Consider the following 26,933-nt stretch of genomic DNA (forward strand, 5'->3'; position numbering starts at 1 on the left):
AAACAACAAAAAAATAGTAATCACCAAAGCTGATAAGGGAAGCGCCACTGTGGTACTCAATCAAAAAGACTACAAAGGTAAGCTAAATTCTTTAATACGAGACCGTACTACTTACCTCCCCATTGAATATAATCTGACCAACTCTCAGATTAGAACTATCCACAGACTCCTTAAGAAGGTCACTTCTTGGCCTGTGGAAGTCACCAACAAACTTAAACCTTATAACTCTAGACCCCCCCGATTATATGGACTCCCAAAAATACATAAACAAAATGTGCCATTGCGTCCCATAGTGGATGGCATCGATTCCCCCACATATAAATTAGCCAAACATTTAGCCAAAACACTCACACACTACACTGGCAACACACCATCACACATAAAAAACTCAGCCCACTTTAAAGCCAGTATAGAAAACCTCACACTCCAACACACTGACATAATGGTCAGTTTTGACGTCTCCTCCCTATTCACTAATGTCCCACTCAAAGAAACCCTTGAGCTCATCCAAGCCAAGTTTCCCCCGATATCTCAGCCCTATTTCAGTTCACAATGAACTCAGGCTATTTTGTTTGGCAAGGAAAGTTCTACAAACAGATAGAGGGGACAGCCATGGGTTCACCACTTTCCCCACCCTTGGCCAATTTCTTTATGGAGACATTTGAAGAGAAAGCCTTAAACTCCGCCCCACAAAAACCCACTATTTGGCTTCGTTATGTGGATGATGTGTTTGCTATTTGGCCACATGGCTCAGACACACTCCACTCCTTCCTAACACACTTAAACAACCAACATCCCAGAATCCAGTTCACCTTAGAAAAAGAGGAAAACAACACCCTCCCCTTCCTAGACACTTTAATCACCCGCCAGCTTGATGGATCTTTGGTTTTCTCTGTTTACAGAAAACCCACCCACACTGGCAGATACATTCACCAGCAATCCCCCCCCCCTCACAACAATATGGGGTGATAAAAACACTATATAACAGGGCAAAATTAATCTGCTCAGATGACAAGGCCCTGACTATGGAACTAAACCACATCCTCAACACTTTCTTAGCCAATGGCTATAACCCCCAAAAAATCCAAAAAATACTAAAACCTGTAAACCACAACCCCCCTCCCCCCCTCCACAATAAAGACTACACCAAGTCTATCACTATCCCCTACATCCAGGGCACCTCTGAAAAAATAACTAATATCCTCAAAAAATATGACCTTACTTCCTGTTACAGACCATATAAAAAGTTGGCATCCCTTATCCGCTCTACCAAAGACCAACCACTTCCCCTAGACCTACCTGGTGTATACCAGGTCCCTTGCAGCTGCAAATTGTGCTACTTTGGCCAAACAGGCAGAACAACAAATATCAGGATTTCAGAACACCAAGACTACATCCGGTTTCACCAGTACAGCCGCTCTGGGCTGGCAGACCATGGCTTAGATACCCACCATAAAATTCGTTGGAAGAAAACAAAAATAATCCATCGAAGCAAGTTTAAATACGAAAGATTATTCAAAGAATCTTCAGCAGCTCTAAAAAACATTCCTAACCTCAACAAATTTGGGTGCATGAAACTGCCCCAAATTTGGGAGACTTTCATTATGAGAACTTCAGCCCAACTGCCAAGACTACCAAATTAGCCTGCAAGAGGGCACCATTAGGACTTTAGGAACAAAATTAGTTTCTTACATTCTTCCTCATTTGCTTTGTTAGTTCCTTAGTGCACATACCATATCTTTATGTTCCTGAAGATGGCAATGTGACATTGCCGAAATATAGAAGTGATTCATTAAAGTTATCTTTAATTAAATACTTCATATGCGTTGTTAATTCCGTAAATTAATTACCAGTTATGCAAAGTCATATTCGGATATCTGACTTAGAAATCTTCTAAATTATTTACAAGAAAAGAAGGTTACTATCAATCAAAATCTCTATATAAAAGAATACTGATGTAATTGACAAATACATTCTGTAATAATGGAAAAAAATTACAAAGTCCTTAAACTTTCAAAGTTTAGAATCAGTTATGTTAAATAAACATTACCTTTATTGTAGTTGGTGATATCATCCGTCGATCGTATAACCTCACATATGGATCATTTGCACCAACAGCTAGCAGTTCTGGTCTAAGAGGATTAATAGCCAAACATTTGGCTTCTGCAGTTCGACCAATATGGTTGATTAAGTTAATTAAAACATTACTACATACATTAGAACATTGGTGTGGAGTTCTCAAATCAAACTGCCTGAAATAAAATGGGGAAATTAGTCGAGATCAAATCGTGATTCAATAATAACTACAAAATAGTTTTAATATCACTTATCATGATTACACTAACAATGGTGGATGTCACAACACTTTCAGAAAGTAAAAGCTCTACTCTTCTCAAACCACCCCTTTACCACCAGTGAGCTATTATAATCTCTAAAATATATGACATTCTATAACTAATGTAAACATAAATAATTTATTGTGCTACATAGCTGAACAATAGAATAATATCGTTATAACTAGAGTAATTAGTGTGATCGATTTAAATGCAGTTTAACCTTTCTGTGTGCACGTGAATTTACTATTTAAATTTGACAATTAAAATATTTCTTAGTATTGCAAACTATTGACAACAAATTACTTTTGTTAACACACACACCCACAGCATGTGTGTGCATGTGTAACCTTAGCTATAACCTATCTGATTGTCACTCTTCAGTTATCCCGCTTTGGCATACACAAGATCATGCTTGCATGAATGTGCCCAACAATACTATGACATCCAGAATGCCATCAAATGTCAGCAATACATTCGTAAGTTAATTTATAACTGTTTTTCTCTTGTAATGTATATTTTTGTATTTCTCTTTTCATGTTATGAATCTGATGAAGTCTTCTAAAAACACAAAGAAAGTTGTGTTTTTATATGTATAATTTTTAAATATATATATATTTTTTTTTTCTATTTTGGCATTTCTCAGCTTCTAGTCATTCAATTTCTTCAATTATATACAGACACACAATTACATATACTAACAGATGTGCACTAATGATATCAGAATTTATAGGACACTAAATATTACAAACAAGATGTTGATTCTCGTAGATAGGCTTATACGTTGGTTATGCATTTCTAAATAACTTAGGGAATTGAAACAACGTAGATACGAATATAAATTAAATAATACTTTAATAGATATTTCCGATATTTCGGCAATGTCTCATTGCCATTTTCTAAAGGAACTTACAGAAAGGCAGGAGCACACAGGCCCTAACAATACAGTAACTGGAAATGAAGATATGAAGCTATCTTTCTCCTAGAAGTCCTGATGGTGCCCTCTGGTGGGCTAAGTAGGCATTCTTGGCCGTTGGGCTGAAGGTCTGCTGATGTATGCCTCCCAAATTTGGGGCAGTCGCATAAAACCAAATTTGTTGAGGTTTGGAGAGTTTCTTAGGGTAGAGGCTGATTCCATAAATAATCTTTCGAATTTATATTTGCTCCGGTGTATTATTTTTGCTTTCTTCCACCGTATTCTGTGGCGAGTATCCAGAGCATGGTCTGCAAGACCAGAATGGCTATATTTGTAAAACCGGTTGTAGTCCTTGTGTTCAGAAATTCTGATATTCGCTGTCCTGCCTGTTTGGCCAAAGTACGACAGTTTACAACTGCAAGGGACCTGGTATACACCAGGTAGGTCTAGGGGAAGTGGTTGGTCTTTGGTAGAGCGGATAAGGGATGCCAATTTTCTGTAGGGTCTGTAACAGGAGGTGAGGTCATGTTTTTTTAGAATTTTGGTAATTTTTTCTGAGGTGCCTTGGATGTAGGGAATGATGATGGATTTAGAGTAATCTTTTTTGTGGAGGGGGGGAGGAGGGGGGCTGTGGTTTGTAGGTTTTAATATTTTTTGGATTTTTTTTTGGGGGGGGGGGGGGTAGCCATTGGCTGAGAAAGTGTTTAGGATGTGATTTAGTTCAGTGTTAAGGGCTATGGCGTTAGAACAGATTAGTTTAGCCCTGTTGTATAGTGTTTTTACCACTCCATATTGTTGTGAGGGGGGGTGGTGAGATTGTTGGTGGATGTATCTGCCTGTATGGGTGGGTTTTCTGTAAACTGAGAAAACCAAAGTTCCATCAGGCTGGCGGGTGACTAGTGTGTCTAGGAAGGGGAGGCAGTTGTTTTCCTCTTTTTCCAGGGTGAACTTGATTCTGGCGTGTTGGTTGTTTAAGTGTGTGAGGAAGGAGAGGAGTGTTTCAGAGCAATGTGGCCAAATAGCGAACACATCATCAACGTAGCGAAGCCATATTGTTGGATTTTGTGGGGCAGAGGCTAAGGCTTTTTCCTCAAAGGTCTCCATAAAGAAATTGGCTAAGAGTGGGGAGAGTGGTGAGCCCATGGCTGTCCCCTCTATTTGTTTGTAGAATTTTCCCTGCCAAACGAAATAGCCTGAGTTCATTGTGAACTGAAATAGGGCTGAGATATCGGGAGAAAATTTAGCTTGGATTAGCTCTAAAGTTTCCTTGAGTGGGACATTGGTGAATAAGGAGGAGACGTCGAAGCTGACCATTATGTCACTAAGTTGGAGTGTAAGGTTTTCTATGCTGGCTTTGAAGTGGGCTGAGTTTTTTATGTGTGATGGTGTGTTGCCAGTATAGTGTGTGAGCTCTTTGGACAAATATTTAGCTAATTTGTATGTGGGGGAATCAATGCCATCCACTATGGGACGTAATGGTATATTTTCTTTATGTATTTTTGGGAGTCCGTAAATACGGGGGGGGGGGGGGGTATAGAGTTAAACGGTTTTAATCTGTTGGTAACTTCTACAGGCCAAGAAGTGACTTTCTTAAGGAGGCTGTGAAGTTTTCTAATTTGTGAGTTGGTGGGATTGTAATTGATAGGGAGGTAAGTAGCCCGATCTAATAGGAGAGCATTCAGCTTACCTTTGTAGTCCTTTTGGTTAAGTACTACAGTTGCATTTCCTTTATCCGTTTTGGTGATAATTAATTCTTTATTATTTCTCAATTCCTGTAGGGCTTCAAATTCCTTGTTGGATATATTAGTTTTGGGTGGTTTTGCTATGGAAAGGACACAAGCTACATCCAGTCTTACACTGTTGGCGATTTGATGTGGAAGGTGGCAGATTCCTCTTTCAATCTGGATCATAATTTCCTCACTTGGTATTTTTTTGGGAGCAATGGCGAAGTTGTGGCCACGTGAAAGCACGTTGAGAGCTTCAGGCTTCAGGGTGACTGAAGAAAGGTTGATTACAGTGTTGGTAGCAAGTTCTGGATTGACGGTGGAATTCTTTTTTATTAATTTATCGAATTTCTTCATCTGTCGGCTTCGTATCTTTTCAAACTCTTTGTCTGCGGAGGTACACGAGACGTCATGTAAAATTGTCCACAGTTCTTGATTCAAAGTGCACGAAAGTTCCTCTTCGAGGGTACGAATAGCTTCGTTAATTTTGGCTAAGCCTAACCGCGTGACGGTGATTTGTTCGCGTAGTAATGCTCTGGATACTCGCCACAGAATACGGTGGAAGAAAGCAAAAATAATACACCGGAGCAAATATAAATTCGAAAGATTATTTATGGAATCAGCCTCTGCCCTAAGAAACTCTCCAAACCTCAACAAATTTGGTTGTATGCGACTGCCCCAAATTTGGGAGGCATACATCAGCAGACCTTCAGCCCAACGGCCAAGAATGCCTACTTAACCCACCAGAGGGCACCATCAGGACTTCTAGGAGAAAGATAGCTTCATATCTTCATTTCAAGTTACTGTATTGTTAGGGCCTGTGTGCTCCTGCCTTTCTGTAAGTTCCTTTAGAAAATGGCAATGAGACATTGCCGAAATATCGGAAATATCTATTAAAGTATTATTTAATTTATATTCGTATCTACGTTGTTTCAATTCCCTAAGTTATTTAGAAATACAAACAAGATGTATATATAAGCTTGGAATATATAACTGGAAAGTTCTGATAAACACCTAGAACAAAATGTTTCATTGCTTTAATATCATTTTTGTTCTAGGTGTTTATCAAAACTTTCCAGCTCCCCCTCGTATATAACAGACTTAAAGTAGCGGTGAACCTACTGTGGGGAATGAAGCAATTTTTGTCCATATATAGAAGTACACTCAGCCTTAATTTTCTCAAGATCAAGATGTAGTGACACAGAAATACACAGGTTTATCCAAACACTGAGGGGGAAAAAAAAAAGAAAAAAAAAAAAAAAAGAGTATGGTAGATTTATTTAAAGGGAGAGCTTTAGAGTTCCAGAATGTTATGCCCAACTTCAATGACACACACACACACACACAGGAACTTCAAAAGAAATTGATTTCTGTGGATGACAAGGACATCACAAAACTCATGGCTGTATGCAATAGCAAAAAGATTGCAAAATCATACTTCTAAGAATATTACCACAGTGGAAATAGCAGTTATTTCCGTTATGCTACCAATGCCAGTAGATGCTGTTTAGACCATAACAGCAGCATGTAAAGTCAACCGTACTGCTATTGGCACAGCTGCATTTGTCACTCTGTACTAATACAAGTCAAGTCACACCTTATGCACGCTTAACTTGAATGTACCTATGGTCTGTTAGCACTGTTATTCATCTGTATTAGTGGAATGCTGAACTACTGAAATAAAATAATAACAGAGGTATTATTAGTTCACATTTTTTGAATACTCACAAATATAAAAAGTATTACAATTATTTAAACTCAACATTACTTAGGTAGCTTGGATTCACCAATTATTCCCATAATTAGTGCATCCCATAAGTCTCACAGAGAACATCCAGTACAAAATAATGATGCTGACAGGTGCTCAAAGTGACCATGACATCATTTGACATGTGCCAAAACTTTATTTGATATACTTTATTTTAAGAGAGCTCTCAGTAACCACAATTACCAAGAGGTGATCACTGTCACCAAAAATGACAAAACTGGGGGAAAAGGCAAAGAGAGCTATTAAAAGAAGCATCAATAAAAAACTCGAGTGCAGAAATTTCAAAGCAATCGACAATTGCAGTTGAACCATGAGAAGTTCAATCACTCAGAAGTGAAACTGCAATCAACCAGTGGTTGCGGTTTGAATTCTATTATGGCATGAATGTTTGTAGACATCCAAGTTTGGAATTTCTTATATGTATATACACTTGGAAAGAAGTCAACAGACCTCCCCCCCCCCACCATGAGCAAGGTGCTTCGTGCCATGTAATAAGTCACGTGTTTGTAGTCAGTATAAATTGGAGGAACATGATGCTCATTCAGTGCAACCGTGTCTAGGTCAAATGGTAGTGAGAAAAGAAATGATGGATTTTGAAAGAGGCATTGTGAAAGGATGCTATGTGGCAGACCTATCTGTTTGTCAAATTGTTGACAAATGGGAATATTCCAGGTCAATAATCAGTGATACCATACTGAGATGAAAGTGAGAAGTCAACTGCAAGTGCTACCTGCAGTTGACTTCACACTGAACATGACTGTAGGTGCAATGAAGGATAATATGTAAAAACTGCCATTCATTGGCCAACTGACTGGAACACGAATCTGAAAAAAACATTAAAAACCAAGGCTTACGACATAGGTTTCCATGGTAGGGCCACAATATACAAGCTCCACATTACCCAAACCAACATGCAACGGTATCTTCAGTGATGCAAAGAGCATGTACAGTGGGATGTGGAAGCTTGCTTGGAAAGCTATGTTATGGAGTGACAAATCACACTATACTTCTACTGAGCAGATGGGCAGGTGTGGATGTGGCAGATGCCTAGTGAAGGTCTCTTACCAGAGTACAGAACCCCAAATATGAAATTCGGAGGTGGTGTGATGATAACATCCGGTTTTGGCCTCAAATCTGAGGTGCCATTAACAGAGAGATTACTGAACATTATGGACAATACAATGCTTCCTACTTTGTGGTGCTTCTATGGAACTAACCATTGTGTCTTTCAGCAAAACAATACACTGTGTCATAAAGTTGCTAATGTAACTGTGTGGTTCGTGAACATGAACATCACCACACGTGACTGGCCTCCACAGAGCACTGATCTCAACTCTATTGTACATCTGTGGGATGAACTGGAGCATAGGGTGAGGTCAAGGGATGTCCATCCCACAACAGTTCAGGACTTCATTACATGCATTCAGAAAGAATGGTCCAAAATTCCCATTGATTGCTATCGTACACTTACAGAAAGTATCCCCCCCCCCATAGGATTGCTGTAGTCATCGCAGCAAAAGAACGTCCTGCATCTTATTAAGGTGGGCGCCATGGATGACCACTGACTTCTTTCCAAGCAGTATATATATTTATTTGAAGTGCATTCCAAATCTGAATTTTTTTCCCCTTGCTGAGCATTCAGGTTTTCACCAAGATTTGGAAAGAATGGAAAGTGAGACTGTGTTTATGGAACTACAGTTACTGCTGCCTGGACAACATAGTCTGCTAATGTTCACTGCTTCATTTAAGGATGTTTGGCTGACTACTGCAGAATTAACTTATGCAAATTATGGAAATGTATCCCAGTCAACATTGTCAATTTTCTGTCATGGCGTCCACGAAGAATACTATTCCTATGATGATACACTAGTGAGCAAATGGATGTTACATAACTTCTTATACATGTTTTGTTCTGCTTCCACATAAGGAGTGGAAGGATGGCTAGAGAGTACTGTGAGTACAGCTACTGCAGTATAAACAGGCAGACATTTTATTCCTATTTAGAAAAGAAATTTATTATCTAGCATTCATTTAAGAATCTGGCTTTTCTTGGTGAATTTTACATACAGAGTATTTATGTCCATTAAATTCTGCTATAAAAAGTATTAATTGGAGGGGGGGGAGGTTACAATATGAAGATTTTACATTTAAAGTTCCTGATTATCATATTCTCAGACAGTTCAAAATGAATTTTCAAAAGCTTGATCTTTTGAATAACTGAGATTTGTTAAATTCACATGATCATATTACTCAAATTTATCTTATGCCCCATTATTATCAGTATCATCTTATACGCATTAAAACAATGTTTGACGATTTATTTTTCTTCTTCTTTTCCTATGACTTTATAACCCAAATTAAGTCTTGGCCTTCTGGATTTATTGCTGGATTTATTGCTTCCAACCCTGTCCAGGATCTTATTTCTCCAGTTTGGACGTTGCAATATGATGTTGCTTGCATGACTAATGGTATCTAACTATCTTGTTCTTGGTTTTCCTCTGAGTCTTTTATCAAGATTTTACTATTTATAATCTTCTTGAGAATACTGTCATTTTCTATATGAAAAACATGTCCTCCCCACTGCAACTTTTTGAACTTGATTATACTAGATATTGTAGGTTCATTAAAGAGTTGGTATAACTCATGGTTGTATCTGATCCTATTTCCTTGGAAAATCCTCTAAGAATTTTCATTTCAAAAACTGAAATCAAATTATTTACCCTCACTGCAAATATTCAGGTTTCATATCCATAGATAACAAGTGAACAAATCATTAATTTAGATATTTGTACTTTAGTCTTCCATATCTTTTGAGCAGAATATATAATAAGAGAGAATAAAAAACTGATCACTCTTAAACATGATAATTACTGTTAATAAAAATTTTTTTAAAAATCTTTGATGTTTATAGGTAGGGCGTCAATGAGATGTAACTTAGCACTTTTTTTTTTGCTAAAATATCTCCATGAGAAGGTTGTTGAGTGGTGGTGAGAGAAGCATACCATAACTGTGCTTTCAATTTAGAGACAGATGTCTTTTGCTCCATATAACTTGTCCTAATTGCATTACAAAAATATGGCAACATATTTTTGTAATGCAATTACAAAACCCTACAATAAAATTCAGTACAAAATTAAAACAGTCATGTTTACCATTTTTTGAAAAATTATTCACCAGACTTCCTGACAGCTATCTCTCTTACGTATCTAGAGAAATTCTACAGAATTAACCCACAGCACCATACTGAAAAATGCATGGCACACTAAAAACATTAATACACAAAGCTAGATCTACTTGTTCAAGTGAATATTCTAAAAAGAATTACAGTACATCTTAAACATAGTGAACATAATATTAAAAAGGAGATTATTAAACTACCCTGCCTAATGTAGGCAAAACACAGGAAGCAATTAGATCATTCCAAACCAGTAGTTTATTAAATTAAGGAACTTACTGAAAATTTTAAAAATATTCAAGATATATCAATTACAACCTATTTATAAACCAATATTCAAACCACTTCTCTTTGATGTTTATAGGTAGGGCATCAATGAGATGTAACTTAGCACTTTTTTTTTTGCTAAAATATCTCCATGAGAAGGTTGTTGAGTGGTGGTGAGAGAAGCATACCATAACTGTGCTTTCAATTTAGAGACAGATGTCTTTTGCTCCATATAACTTGTCCTAATTGCATTACAAAAATATGGCAACATATTTTTGTAATGCAATTACAAAACCCTATAATAAAATTTAGTACAAAATTAAAACAGTCCACTTCCCCTAGACCTACCTGGTGTATACCAGGTCCCTTGCAGTTGTAAACTGTCGTACTCTGGCCAAACAGGCAGGACAGCGAATATCAGAATTTCTGAACACAAGGACTACATCCGGTTTTACAAGTATAGCCATTCTGGTTACTCTGGATACTCGCCACAGAATACAGTGGAAGAAAGCAACAATAATACACCGGAGCAAATATAAATTCGAAAGATTATTTATGGAATCAGCCTCTGCCCTAAGACACTCCCCAAACCTCAACAAATTTGGTTGTATGCGACTGCCCCAAATTTGGGAGGCATACATCAGCAGACCTTCAGCCCAACGGCCAAGAACACCGAGTGTACTAAAGTGTTTTATAACATAATCTATGTCGGGAAGTCGCCGCTAGATGAATTCGTAATGTGTAGTGTTCGTGCAAGCTCCAGATAAGATAAGTATCATTTCAGTTATCGATACAAATTACTTAATATTGTGTAGTTTTGTTTTGTTTGCCTTGCGTATTTTAGTGCGTCTATTTTTGGTGTGTTATAACGTATAATTTGACAAAACACGTTACAGATAAGTATGGCACCTGTGCGAAGGAAAATGGCGGCCAGTAATGAAGGTTCGCCATCGTTATCAAAGAACGGTATCATAAAAGAAATGAGTCAGTGTACTAGCTGTGAAATGTACGCTTTGCGGAGTGCGGTCGGAGTGTGGTTAGATGATAATAAAGGATTGAATGTGTGTAGAAAATGTAGGGAGAATGCGGAATTGAAGTGTATTTCGGATCGTGAGTGTGATATTTTTGTCAACCTTCAGAATGAAGGAAATAGGGATATGACAAGAAACAGCAAGGTTGTACATGAAAATTGTGAGAGTGTGAATGTAGAAAGTGTGAATGATAGTATAAATGGTTTCTCAGAGAACAAAAAAGATGAGATAGATGCATTGAGTGAGATCGCGTTGTTGAATAGTGCGATAGAAAGAGCAAAACAGCAGCTAGAGTGCATGAACAAAAGTAGACTGAATGAACCAACCAATAATAAGAGGTATGACAGGAAAAATAGACGTATGAATGTGAACATGAACAAAATGAAGGACAGAGTGCTGTATGGAGACTCGTTAGTACGAGGTGTGTTAGTAGAGGATTTGACAAAATCGTACCAACCTGGTGCGACCATAAAGAACGTAACTGCGTCTATTAGAGAGCAAAAGGAAAGGGTGAAAGAAATGATTGTTGTGGCAGGTACGAATGATTTGAAAGGAGATAAAATGGAAATGATAGAAGACCTGAATGAATTGTTTGAGGTAGCAAAAGAAAAGAGTGAGAGAGTTAGAATGATTAGTCTTTTGCCACGGTATGACAGTGAAACGTTTAAAAGGAGGGCTATAATTGCAAATGACTTTATGCGTGGGTTATGTATGACGAGTGGTGTGGAATTTGTGGATGTGTGGAGTGAGTTTGATGGGCGAAAGGATCTATATAAGATGGATGGCTTGCATTTGAATGGTTACGGTGTAAGAAGACTTGAGAAAGTGTTGCTGAATGTAGTGGATGTGCAAATTCAGGGAAACTAGATTTGTTAGGGGGGGGGGGTAGAGATACAGTCCTTATGGAGGCAGTTGAATGTAAGAATGAATATAATATGCCAGAGCAAATAAGGACAACAAATCTGAGTGGGATAGTTAATATAAGGCATCAAAGTAGGGTTGGGGCTAATGGGGGTCTTAAATTCATGTACACTAATACTAGGAGTATTAGGAACAAGAAGGAAGAGTTTTGGGCCATGGTTGGCACTTCCAGACCACAGGTTATAGGTATTAGTGAAACATGGCTGACTGTAGATGATATAACTAGTGGGATTGAATGTGATGGGTATAGTGTGTTCAGGAATGACAGAGAGAATAAAATGGGGGGAGGAGTATTGTCGATGATAGCTGATGAGCTCCAGCCAAGGAGAATAGAAGTTGAATTGCAGGATAGAGAAAAGAGCACATTTGAGGCCATTTGGTGTGAGATTGTGGCTAGCAGAACTAAATATACAATTGGGTGCTGCTATAGACCAGGTGATGGAAAAGATGGTGGTGACAGTATGCACAAGCAAATAGAAGAAATGGGTGGAAGGAGGGTGATTATTATGGGAGATTTCAACTATGGTCGCATTGATTGGAGTGAGGAGAGGACACACGGGAGGAAGGAACTGGATTTTATGCGGTTATTAAGGGATAACTATCTGCGACAGCATGTAATGGAAAATACTAGGGGTCAGAGAGTGTTTGACCTAGTAATTACATCTGAGGATTTGGCTGTAACAAATATGACCACATTGCCACCAATCAGTGAGAGTGATCATAGGGTCTTAACGTGGGAGGTGGCTAAAGGTGTAGAATTTTCAATTAAGACAGGGTACATGTGGAATTATCGGGCTGGAAAGTATGACAAGCTTAGGAGTTTGATTGGTTCAGTGCCATGGCATGTACAACTGCAAGGACTAGAAGTTGATAGTGCATGGGAGGTAGTTAAGAAGTGCTTGCATGAAGCAATGGCTGACTGTATACCTAGAGTCCGAATAATAAATCAAGTAGGGGTTAAATGGATGAATAACACCATTAAGCTTGAGTTGCAAAAAAAGAAACAACTATGGAGGGAATTTAAGGAGAAGGGTGACCGGCAGGCACATGAACGGTATAAAGCACAGGCCAGAAGGGTGACGAGTGTGGTAAGAAAAGCAAAAAAGGATTACGAAAGAACATTGGCCATGCAGGCTAAAGAGAATCCTAAACAGTTTTTTAGATATGTAGCAAGTAAAAGGAAAAATGTACATGGCAGATTGATTTTAAAGAATTCCGATGGTAGGGAGGTAACTGAATCAGTTGAGATAGTTGAGTTACTGAGTGAGCACTTTGCAAAAGTATATCATCCAGGTGGTGACATTGCAGAAACGAAGAAACCAGTAGATTATATGGGAATTGTGGTTAATGAAGTGGAGGTGAGTAGTCTATTGCATAACCTCAATGTCAATACATCTGTGGGATTGGATGGTATACCAGCTCGTGTTGTACGAAAAGCAGCTAAAGAATTGTCAGTACCCTTGACCATTTTGTTTAATTTGAGTCTCGGGTCTGGGTTAGTCCCGAGCGGGTGGAAAGAGGGGAAAATAGTTCCACTGCATAAAGGTGGTTCCAAGACTGCTGTTGTAAATTACCGACCGATTAGCATATCAGGAATCATTGTCAAGGTCTTAGAGAAAATAGTCAAGAGGAAAATACAAGATTAGATAGAAGAAAATGGGATACTGTATCGGGGACAGCATGGTTTTGTGAAGGGTAGGTCATGCCTCAGTAACTTGCTCACGTATTATAACACAGTGACGGCTGAACTGGATAAGGGTAATGGGTTTACGGTGATTTTACTGGACCTTGCCAAGGCCTTTGACAGGATTCCACATGGAATTCTAATCAGTAAATTGCAGCATATGGGAATGGACATAGGGTTGGTGAGATGGATAGGAGGGTGGTTGACGGAGAGATATCAGAGAGTGGTTTACTCGGGAGTAGAGTCCACAAGACGGCCTGTGACTAGTGGTGTGCCACAAGGATCTGTTCTTGGACCACTGCTGTTTAATTTGTTCATAAATGATATAAGAAATGATCTGAGAGGAACAGTTCATTTGTTTGTGGATGATACGAAGTTGGGTAGGGCAATAGTGAATGCAGATGACGTCAAAATTTTGCAGGATGATTTGGATAGATTGGAGGTCTGGGCTAAGGAGAATGGATGTCAGTTTAATGTGGCAAAATGTAAGGTTATGCATTTTGGGGTGAAAAGATTGGTGGCAGTTTACTGCATTGGTGGAACCCTGCTCCAGGAAATTGATGAGGCAAGAGATTTAGGAGTGTTGGTAGATAAGGAATTGAAATTTAGGGGACACATTGCAAAAGTGACCAAAACAGCTCATCAAATCACTTGGTTGCTGAAGAATACGTTGACAAGCAGGTTATTGTTCCTCTGTATCGAGCCTTGATAAGATCCCATCTAGACTACTGTGCTCAGATTTGGTCACCTAGGTTTCTTCTTGATGGGGAGGAGGTGGAGAGGATCCAGAGGCGAGCGACCAAGATGATAGCAGGTCTGTGGAATGAACCATATGAGAACAGGTTGAGGATTTGTGGGTTGCAAAAATTGGTTGATAGGCGGAGGAGGGGAGATATGATTGAGATATTCAAATTACTGAAGGGTTTCTATAAAATTAATTCAGAAGATATTTTTGAGAACAGGGCTGGTTGTGGGAGGACTAGGGGACATCCATGGAAACTGGGCAAAAGTGTGGTTAGTAAAGGTGTTAGAGCTGGGTTCTTTACTTTTAGAGTAGTGAATGAGTGGAATGCGCTCCCTGAGTCTGTGGTGGATGCTGTGACAGTGAATGAGTTTAAGGCGAGGTATGATAGATACTGTATGAATGTCAAATAGTTGTGATGAATATGATTTGGGGCCTCCCTCGATGAGTCTAAGGACTCCCTGGAGTTGCCCGTAATAATAATAATAATAATAATAACACCTACTTAGCCCTCCAGAGGGCACCATCAGGACTTTTAGGAGAACGATAGCTTCAAATCTTCATTCTCAGTTACTGTATTGTTTATTGCCTGTGTGCACCTGCCTTTTTGTAAGTTCCTTTAGAAAATGGCAATGTGACATTGCCGAAATATCGGAAATATCTATTAAAATATAATTTAATTTATATTCGGATCTACGTTGTTTCAATTCCCTAAGTTATTTAGAAATGCATAACCAACGTATAAGCCTGTCTACGAGAATCAACACTTCTCTAATATGCTCTCCAAAGGAAGTATTTACTTATTTTAAAGAAGATATACTTATTTTAACAGTGTAATAGACCTGCAGCTAAATTGAGTGATACCACCAAAATTACACAATTATTAATCGATAATGATAAAGTTGATTAGTAGATCATCTGCTCAACACACACACACACAATAAGATAAACAAAAATTGTTGCCCTAGCATACAAAGTAAGAATTATTCTAGGAATCGGCTTATGGTCTAAAGAACATTCTTGATTTAAACACATTAAATGCAAAAAATCAAATGTCTGAGAAGGGTGTCATTCTCTACTTAAATCAACAAAACTGGTTGCCTTTGATTGCAACCAGAGGACATACTCAAAATATTTTAATAGTTTTTTTTTTAGTTGCCAATTTTTTTGCTGATTTAAGCAGAGACTTTCATCCTCTGATGTTTACATTCACAACAACAACAACAAAAATCCATCCACTTTTGACTGCAACTAGATGATGTAGTCAAATTATTTGAATACTGAATTGAAATTTCGTTTTTTCTAATTCAGTTTTGCATTGTTTGCTTGTACTATTATGCATATAAAAAGGCCTAAATTGCTATGGCAAAATATCAGATTAAAGTAATTAACTTTTTTCCCTTGCTAAGTTATGTAAGCCACAAAAATATTGTATTAATATGTATAATCAGTGTATTTTAAATAAGCACATAGTCTCCCTTACATTTTCTCCATTGCATAACAAGTTTCTCAAAGCCATTCTAGTAAAATCAGCCTTCAGAACATATGCAATTTACAGACAAAAACTACTACTGGGTGGTATACAGACAAATTGGCCTTCAAAACACACAGTTTACAGATAAAAAATACTAGTGGTATTTTTTATCTGTAAATATTTTTTTTATCTGTGGGCAGTAGTAGTTTGGCACAGTTGGTGGATGAAGTAGTGGAGACAGAGTTGTAACGTAAGTGCCCTCCCTCAAAGAATCTTTGGACTCCGTGGAGGTGCATTGAAATAAAAAATAAAAATAAAATAAAACTCTTGAGGTTGTTTTCTCATCTCTGTTCTGAGCCATTTGTCATTTTCAAAATAAATAGTCCAGAGATATCTATACAGTTTAAGAAATTATTATTAATTATTAACATTTGACCTCTATAGTCAGAGACTCATCGTGGGAGGTATACACTATTGCACACAATGCTCATCTAACTGTGCCTTAAACTGATTCAATGTGTCTCTACACCCAGCACACTCAGGCAATGCATTCCACTCACCAACCACCCTCCATGCAACCCTCCTTATACAGTTTCCTGTGATTGATAGCCCCTTGTTCTACTCCCCCCTCTCCCATTCTATGAAAAATTTCTTCCATGTTTACCAGAAAACATAACCATAAGTCTAATAGAGCAAAGTGCGGGCTGTAGATAGGATGTTGCATAATTAAAATTTGATCTTATTGAGAGACACTGAAATGAACATAGAGCCCAACATTACGATATTGCAAAATTAATGGCTGATGCTCAACACAAATATGATTAATTCATTGTTTCAGCCTTCTCAAGATCGTCAGACTGTTTTGCAAATTTATTATCATTAATTTCACCACAGTCCTGGTGAATGACACCTCTATGAGGATGCTATGAAAACTTCTCAGCCTTGACCATAGATGGCAACACTATCAGCAAGATTTGTTTTTTCTAAGTTGGTACATCTGTCGTAGGCAGACATGTGAAATTGCAAGTCATTCTAACAAGTAGTTTGTTTTATACAGCTGTCTGAAGCAAAAGTGTTGTCTGTATCCCTTGAAATGGATAAAATTGAGTATCGTGCAGTTATCAAATTGTTTGTAAAAGAAGTTTTAACAGCAAAAGAAATTCATTTTAAGTTCATGAACGTTTATGGGCACTCTTCTCCCTTGTTTTTGACAATTAAGAAATGGGCTGACTAGTTTAAACGTGGCCATACCAGCCTTGAAGATGATCCACATGAAGGACGTCCAAAAAGTGTAACAACACTAGAAATTATTCATGAAGCGCACGAAATAGCATTGGATGACCGGCGAGTCAAAGTGCGTAAAATTGCTGAGACTACAGGCATTTCAAAAGAACATGTAGGATATACTGCATTTTACATGAAGAATTGCAAATGAAAAAGCTTTGCACAAGATGGGCGCTGTGCTTGTTCACAGAAGATCAAAAATGCACTAGCATGAAAATCTCTGAACGGTGCTTGGAGCGTTTTAACAAGAATAAAACTGATTTTGTTCATCGATTTATTATTATGAATGAGACTTGGATTCACCATTACACACAAGAATCCAAATAGCAGTCAGCGGACAGAAGCAGGTTGTTCAGCACCAAAGAAGACAAAGTCAGTTCCATTAGCAGGAAAGGTCAAAGTGCTTGAAATTGCTGAGACTATAGGCATTTCAAAAGAACATGTAGGATATATATTGCATGAAGAATTGCAAATGAAAAAGCTTTGTGCAAGATGGGTGCTGCGCTTGCTCACAGAAGATCAAAAACTCGCTTGCATGAAAATCTCTGAACAGTGCTTGGAGCGTTTTAATAAGAATAAAACTGATTTTGTGCATCGATTATTACTGTGGATGAGACTTGGATTTGCCATTACACACCAGGATCCAAACAGCAGTCAAAACAGTGGACAAAAGCCGGTTGTTCAGTGCTAAAGAAGACAAAGTCGGTTCCATCAGTAGGAAAGGTCATGGCATTGGTGTTTTGGGATGCTAAAGGAATTTTGTTTATTAATTATCTTGAAAAGGGTAAAACAATAATCAGGAATATTATTCAGATCTTTTAACCAGACCAGATGAAAAAATTCATGAGAAAAGACCCGGTTTGCAGAAGAAAAAAATCATCTTTCATCAGGACAATGCACCTGTCTACAAAGATGTTTTGGCAGTGGGAACATGAAGGGATTTGCACTATGAATTGTTGGAACATCCACCCTATTCCCCAGATTTGGCTCCCTCTGACTTCTATCTCTTCCCAAAACTAAAACTCTTCCTTGCTGGTCTGCGTTTCTCTTAGAATCAAAAGGTGATTGCAGTTGTAGAGGGGTATTTTGCAGATCTTACTGAGAACTACTACAGGGATGGGATTATAGTGCTGGAACATCGCTGGAATAAATGTATTAGGCTTAAGGGAGATTATGTTTAAAAATAAAAATAATTTTGAAATTATAAATTTGTTTTTTTATTGTTAGGCCAAGAACTTTTCAGACCACCCTTGTACTATACTCAAAAGGCAGTTAAGCATGCACTTTGTAGCAGAAGTTTCAGTTCTGAACTTTTTGGCTATTGGTGAAGTAATGTTGTGATATTCCACAGACAGAATTTTCATTTTTGGGATCATAGTGATAGTTCTAAATTTTGTTCCCTATCGTGATTTTGTGAAGAGAGTATCACCTTTCCTTTGATATCCGTAAAGCAACCAGCAACAAACTTCCAGTCTCATATCCTCAATTTCCATTCTATTTATTAAAATCATCAGTTGCAGTCTTTGTGATTACTCATTAATCTGAACTCATTATCACTGATTTTTGTTCTTAATGGATGTATAGTGCTCAACCAATGATGTATAGTGCTCACATCTACAATATCATAAAAAATCTTGTAGTGAACAGTGAATTACCACAGTAATCGCATTTTTATGCAATGAAAATTCAATAATTGCATGTACTTTTAGATGCTTTGGCAACTCATCGATTGTGTATGTAATAACACAAAGAATACAACTTCAATCATAAACCAATACTAAATTGTAGGACATATCAAGAAAGAAAGCAAGACACATTTCAAGGCCACCCATACTCCATGCAATGTGTATGCACATGTATTACTTCAAAGACTTTAAGAATAGATTAAGCTGCAAATGATCTGAGAATGTACAGCCTCTCCCAGCCAAATATACCTTCCCACAGTGTGATTCATGACAGATTTCTTAACCTACAAATCAGCTACAATATGATATATTATTATTATTACACAACACCTCCAGGGAGTCTAAAGACTCATCGAGGAGGACACTCTATAACTCTCTGTCTCCACCAACCGCAACTACCTTCATCATCCACACCAACGCCATCTACCACCACCACAAGTATTTTCACAGACCTTTCCAAAACTTTGGATGTTTGCGATTGTCTCTGAAAATACTTGTGGTGGTAGTTGGTGGTAGATAGCGTTGGTGTAGATGATGAAGGTAGTTGCGGTTGGTGGAGATGGAGAGTTAGAGAGTACCCTCCCTCGATCAGTCTTTAGACTCCTTGGAGGTGTTATGTAATAATAATAATATATCATATTGTAGTTGATTTATAGGTTAAGAAATCTGGAGCAACACATGCTGTTTCTCTTGTCATTCTGAGAGCATCTCATTGCATCTAGCACTGAAGCCTGCCGATTACACTATCATCCTTTAGTCTACTTCACATCCTTCAAAACTGGATAGCCAGTTTGCTCTCTAATCATTCACTGAATGTCACAAGGTGGATGGCTTCTTCACCAATATAAAAGTGTCTCAGGGATCTGTTCTATCACCTTTCCTCTTTCTCCTATAAGTTTTCTCATTTCTTTTCTCCTTTTCTCATTGACTAATAATAATTCTATGCCCAGTTTTGCTGGGCAAAAAGAAATGAAGTGTACTGATGACAGTACACTTCATTTCTTCTGTTCACTAGTTCAAGAAATCCTGCAACACAAACATTTCAATCCATTTGCTCTGCAACCAGTGTCGCAAACACTGATCTCCATACCATTCTTTTCAGCAGTTAGGATAACCTTATCACTTTTCAATGCTACCAAAATCACCAGACAGGATCAGTTCTCCTCCCCCACCCCGCCCCAGAGTAAAATCCATCTCTAACTTTTCTGTACAAATCACTGAGTTTGAGGCTATGTTATGAAAAATGGTTTGTTTTAATGCTCCTAAAATAGATGATTTTCATCCATTTTATAGTGCACTGTTGTGATTTTCATGTTTTTACTTTGTGGAGTACAATTGATGAGGGGAAAAGATTTATTTAAGAGGAACAACTTGCACCTAAATGTTTACAACTGTGCTAATGATATGAAAATTGGTAGGGCCTCTGCTACTAATGGCTCATGCAAAAAATTAAGCAAGTTTGAGCGCAGTTAGTAGTTGGAAGGGGATCAATCTTTTTATGCTGTTGGCACCCTCTCCCTCGAAAAATACTGTAACCTTTATACTCAGTACCTAACTGGTACTGAGTATAAAGGTTACAGTATTTTTAGGAAAGATAAGACAAGTTATGAGACAAGAGGTGCATGATGCTAATAATATTAGATGATTTTAGTCCCTAACTATACTACAATTGCAATATTAGTAGCAATTTTCCATGTAGCACTGAGTAATTATGCAATATTAGTAACAATTTTCCACATAGCAGTGAAATTGAAGCTATCTGGTGTGAGGTGGAGTCTAACAAGATTAAATATATGGTGGGATGATGTTACAGATCTATTAGATAAGTTCTGGTGATGATAAAATGCACTGAAAAATCAACCTCATGTGTGAATTTTATCCAGACATTGATCGAGCAGCAGTTAAATCTCATGAGAAGAACAAAGCCGAATTTATTCAGCTGTTGTGAGACAACTACCTCAAGCAGCATATGACAGAAGTAACTCATGCTCAAAGAGTGTTACACCTCTTTTTTTTTTTTTTTTTTTTTTAATGTTGAGCTCATACATGAGAGGTTGGTTGATCAATCTATAGTATATTAGTACCATGTATGGGTAGCAGGTTGGAAAAGGAGGAACTTGTTTACATTTGATTTAAATGACTGTACATTGTATTCCTTGGGAAACACAACAGGAGAAAAGACTGTTCCACAATACCGCAGTTGCAGGGATGGAGGAGGAGAAAAAGAAACTTGTTCTGTGGGTTTCAAGGTGAACTGTGAAGGGATGTTGAGCAACAGCTGCACATGTTACAAAGAGCTTAGTACTAAGTGGGGAATTATTGATGATATTTCAGATGAACATTTCCCACTGAAATATTTGTAGAATACACATATTTTTAAGAGTTGGTAAGAGATGGATCATTAATAAGTCTAATTGCTTTCCTCTGTATTGAGTCAAGCATTTTCAGGGAGCTTTTAGGGGCCCCCATCCTATATGTCAGAGCAGTATTCAATAGCTGGGTGGATTTGTGATTTGTATAATGTTAACAGCTATTCAGGGGTGATGTAATGTTTTGAGCAAAAGAGAAATCCTAGTTTTTTAGAGGCTAAGGATGCAATGGTTGTTTATGCCAGGAGAGGCTTGATATCAGGGTAATTCCAAAAAGAGAAATCTCAAATTGTCTGAAATTTGGGTATTGTCAAAAATAACACTCTGAAAAATTGGCTTGGAGATCAGAATTGAGGGTGGTGGTGGTTGATGTTTGTAGATTGAGGTGAGTTGTGTAGAGTAAGATTTATCAAATGAAAGGGGAGGAGTGCAATGTGCTGTCATCTGCAAAACTGTGTATTGCATTAGAGGCCAACTGAAGCAGGTCATTGATATATAGTAGGAAGAGGGTTGGTGTGAGGACAGACACTTGTGGAATCCCAGCATTAGTTGAATGGTGAGACGATAAGTTATCATTCACCACATAGTGTGTGTGTGTGGTGGTGAATGATTCCTTATTTGTGTGTGTGTGTGTGTGTGTGTGTGTGTCCGTGTCCAGAAAGAAAGCTGGCAATTCAACTACAGAAATCCTGAGACAGACCAAACGATCGTAGTTTGATTAGTAAGCCTTTGTGCCAGACCCAGTCAAACGCTTTGGAGATATCAAGTGCAACCACTTGCGATTCACCAAATTTCTCCATAGCATTTGTCCAGAGATGGATGATGTGTGAGCAGATCTCCTGTTAATCGGCAGTGACGGAATCTATACTGGCAGTCGTTTATTAGGTGAATGCCTTCAAGGTAGTGTAGGAGTTGGGAATTGATGATTTTTTTTTCCATTACTTTAGGCAGGAGTGAGGTAAACGAGATAGAGAGGTAGTTGGATGGCAATGACTTGTCACCCTTCTTGAGAATGGGTTGAATACAGGCCAATTTCCAGACTGTGGGATAGATACTAGTGGAGTAAGAGATTATATGCAGGCGACATAGGATAGGATTAAGTTCTGGTGCACAAACCTTCATGACAATTGGAGGAATGCCATCAGAGCCAAGAGACTTTTTTTTATGTGTAATTTGGACAATATTTTTTTGATATCTTTCTGCTGAAAGGACATAGGGAGCATTGTGTATTGGACATCTCGGATGGCTGGGGGATATTTATCATGTTTAGTTATGCATGTATTGGAGGCAAAGTGTGAGGCCAAGAGATTGACTTCTTTTTGTGGGTGATGATGCAATAGAGCCATTTGGGTATGATGGGGTGTCTCTAGTGTTCAGCAGAAGTTGCAACCAATCACTTTGGCAAGAGATGAAAAAGCTTGGCTGCCATTTGGACAGGCTGCTAGTTTCCTGCTTTTTGCTCTTTTGAACTCTGTTTTGGAAGCATTTATTTATTTATTTTTTATTTTTTTGCATCTATTTCAGGCTTGTGTATATTAGCTCTAGAGGATGGAGTTTTTGATTTGAGTCAGTTATGGTATGTTTGGTTTTTCATTTGTACAGCCTTGGATCTTTTGAAGATCCAAGGTTTAGTTAGGGTATGGCAGTTCAAAGTAGTGTAGGGAATGTATGTTCCATGCCAGTGAGGACTGCTTTGGTGATAAGTTCGGTGCATATGTTTGGGTAAAGCCAGAAGCAACAGTCCAAACATGGAAATGAAGCATAGAAATCATGGAGATGTCCCCCTTGGGACTATTATAATACCAAACTACTCATGTATGGGAGTGGCTGTGTAAGCATAGTTGCATGGGGGAGCAAATGAGCACTAGAGTGGTCAGAATTACCTGGGGGGGGGGGCACTCCATTCATTTTGTATTTGGAAAGGTTGTTGGTGAGAAAAAGATCTAGGATGATTGGGGAGTGGTTAGGGTTATCAATGATGGCAAATGCTTCAGCATCTCTTCCTGCAAGATCTGTCAGCTGGAGGAGGAAAGCCAGTTGGTGTTGTGGAAATTAAAATCTAGCTGGATGATTTCGCAGTTGGGAAAGTGGGACTGAAGAAAATCAATTTTTAGGGAGAGGAAATTAAAGAGCTCAGAGTAGTACTCAATTTAGCTACATTAGGGGGAGTGATAGACAGCAAATGAATTTGACTGAGTGGGAAAGGGATATTGTTGGGTGGCTCTATGTTGGGTGCTCTCTGGCAAGGTATGTTTGAGCAAATACATGCAAATGTATGCAGAGATGCTACCCTTGGGTTAAAAGGAGTTAAAGGTGTAGTTTGGAAGGTTGAGATGAATAGTGCTTGGGGAGGGGTGAGATTTGAGTTTCTGCCAGAAAGAGTAAGTGGGGTTTGGTAGTGGACACTATTAAGGTTGGAGTTTAGGCCACAGATGTCGGTGAAGTGGATATGCAAGGTTCTGTGAGGCATATGTTTGACTGCAAGGGTCTTGCACATTTCCTATGTAGTGTCTGCATACTGGTCTCCATAGTGGCTACTAGTGGCGTCACTTGATTTTTGCACTAATTTAACTTGTTTGTATTTAATGACGTAACTGTTGTCTCCATTTTGGCATTTTTCTTCAAGATGTCTTCGAAGATGACATCCATGTTCCTTCTAGGCAATTGTAAGGTCTGGTCGAGCACGTACGCACGATTGAGGCAGGATGATTGTTGATCGTTATTATTAATTTAGATGTGCTTGTCAGCGTGTCACAGGTCACTTTTAGGAGGCATGGAAAGTCCGTTCCATCGTTTCTTTGATTTATGTCCAAAACTATAGCACATGATGATATTTTTAGAAATGATGTTGCATTCTTCTGTTAATTTGATGATGTCTTCTTTTGGTGATTTTCTGTTTTCTATTGGAAAGTTCAAAATAATGCCATTTAATTTTTTGTTTAAAACAATGTTTTTCTAGCCAGTTTTCCTATTTGCAGGATGAAAAATTCCGTTTCCAGAAAGAAACACTCTGTCACCTTCATGACTTGATTTTAAGTGATTTTTAGCTTATTTTGCTTACATTTAACCCTAGCCTAGTCTTCTAAGCAAGATCTAGTTCACAGGAGTGATGTTAACAATGAACACATGCCCATATCATTTGTACACTGTTTTCATTTAATCATGATTTCATGATTTTCATTTATTTTTCATGTTCATATATTCAAATTTTCATGATTTCATTTAATCACTTAATTCACATTTAATATTTAAGTTTTTAGTGGATCAGAGGTGTACTGACAAATTATTATCAAGTGACCTCCATTAGTTTGGCAAAAACAGCTAATTCAGCCAAGCTCTGAAAATCAAGAGTACCAGAAAATTTTTTATTATTCAACAGGTAATGAGTATCTGCTGCAAGTATAATTTTAGAAAGTAAGGAAATGATCAGACAATTCTAAAAAAAAGTTTTATAATTGCATTCTCGTATAGTAAGTAACAATTTCATTTTTCATCTAATACTGGTTTAACAGTAGAAATTGCTACTCCTGAAACATACTGAATAATAGAGAATAAAAAGCAATCTTGAACCTAGAACTAGTTTAACAAAGAAAACGATACATATGCTCTCTATGCATTAACCCGTTAACATACAAGACGTCTGTGACACGTCTTTTGTTTAGTGCACCAAAATTGATTTTGACATATCGCAGATGTTATGAAGTTCGTGTCAATTTCAAACGAATTTAGAGTTTAAAAATAATTTATTTTTTTTAATCAATAATTTTTTTAATCAATAATAGCGATCGGCATTTGAGTCAGCAGGCTCTTATAGCTGTTTATATTACTTTATATAGCTGTTCTCAATTTTGATATGTTATTTTTATAAGGACTTGACATGTTATCTGAGAAAAGGTAATACAAATAGTCTGATTGAAACTACACCGTTTACAAACTTTAACAGAAATTCTAAATATATGAAAGTTTATTAAATTCCATCCACAAGTGTGGAATATTAGTTTGAATTATTTGTAAATAAAATGTACTAAAAGAAATCAGAAATGAACAATAATGGACAACTGTATTTATCTTAAACCCCAAATTTATTTAACTCCATCCAGCCATACAAGAATTACCACAATATATCATTTCAACAGTTTGCTCTTTTGTGTCCCTAAAAAGGGTCTGATCAAAACAAAACTTGGGATTTGATCCTCGCAAATTTTTTAGATCAAAACCTCATGCCAGTTTCTTTCTCTTCTCAACTATATAAACTGCCTGACATTTCTGCAAGTGTACAATTCATGCTTTTCACTGTGAAGGGCTACACATAAGTGTGCTGTTTCTTTCATGAGGTCCTCTTTGTTCTGATCCTCCACCACTGCACTCTTATCAACAATCTTGCAAAACATTTTTCTGCCTTTTGTTAATCTTCTCCACTCTATCACATGTTCTACTCTCACATACAGCTGGCACTCATTCTCAAAACATTTACTACATATTTATTCACCAGTCTCACTTTCTTTCTACAAATCTTTCATCTTCAGTAACTAATAACATTGCATTGCTAAATAGACATCTTGGCTGACATTGTCGATATGGCCGATGCATAAGAAAATAATGCACATAATAGAACAATAAAGTATCTAATATAATACGAAATATACAACTTTTTTTTAAGGATAAATGTTCACACACTCATACAAAAAAATAAAAAATAGAAACAACAACAACAACAAATTAATCTAATATTATTAACTAAATTTAAAAAAAACACTTACTTTTCAGCATCATTCTGCCTACTGTATGCACAAACAATTTATGATAAATGATACTTTAAAAGTTCAGCAGTACTCAGAGGTTTAGCAGTATAATTCACAACATCAAGTGAACAAAATAAATAAGAATTTATTTAATTGCCAATATTTTATTAGTTTTCTAATTAGCATCTTAAGAGCACAACTAGTTTTTCACTGTATACAAGCACCAACAATCAGTTATTAGTAGCAATATTTTAAAACTGTAATGAACATAAGAACTAGAGTCCTAGTTTTGGTGCCCTCTACTGTTCGATGCTGGTCATTTTAAAATCAGCATCCAAATTTCCCAAACTTCTGGTAAATTAATACAACTATACTTATTGAGATTTGTTTCTGCCATAGATGTGCACTTAGGGAACACCACTATAATGAAATGAGGCACTAAAACAAACTACTGGAAAGTTTCAGCCTAAGTCCCACAGAACAAATGTTATTTAAAGCTTGCTATTACAAACAGATGCCATTATTTGCTATTTCCTAGCAAATAATGTCAAACCCAGAAGACAAATTGCAGAAATTACATTACAAAACAGCAGAAAATTGTACAGTGGTTATAAAACATAAATGAAAACTGTAAGAAATAAAAGAATGGAAATTGCAAGAAACAGATCGAAGAAAATAGCAAAAAAGGAAAATAAGAGAGCAAAACAGAACAAAGAAAATGGTGGGAAATTAAACATTCAGACAGAACACAAAGGATTAGCAGGAACCGTATGTCAAGCACAAAATGACGAGAAAGTATATATGCAAACAGTACACTC

The 26,933-nt window shown here is 37.5% G+C and overlaps 1 protein-coding gene across 3 annotated transcripts in view; it reads right to left on the bottom strand.

The window, feature by feature from the left end:
• The window catches only part of LOC150094266 (WD and tetratricopeptide repeats protein 1-like), a 447,781-nt gene that overhangs the window by 219,163 nt on the left and 201,685 nt on the right, over nucleotides 1-26,933 (bottom strand). For all 3 annotated transcript variants that reach the window (XM_090412278.1, XM_090412277.1, XM_090412279.1), the window contains exon 7: nucleotides 2,051-2,252. In XM_090412278.1, coding sequence (XP_090268404.1) covers nucleotides 2,051-2,252 — 202 coding nt within the window. The remainder of the gene's footprint in view (nucleotides 1-2,050; nucleotides 2,253-26,933) is intronic.

Source organism: Typopeltis vanoorti, chromosome 22, assembly GCF_054136105.1.
Source record: "Typopeltis vanoorti isolate ZY-2024b chromosome 22, IOZ_Tvanoo_1.0, whole genome shotgun sequence".
In the NCBI taxonomy this organism is placed as follows: domain Eukaryota; kingdom Metazoa; phylum Arthropoda; class Arachnida; order Uropygi; family Thelyphonidae; genus Typopeltis; species Typopeltis vanoorti.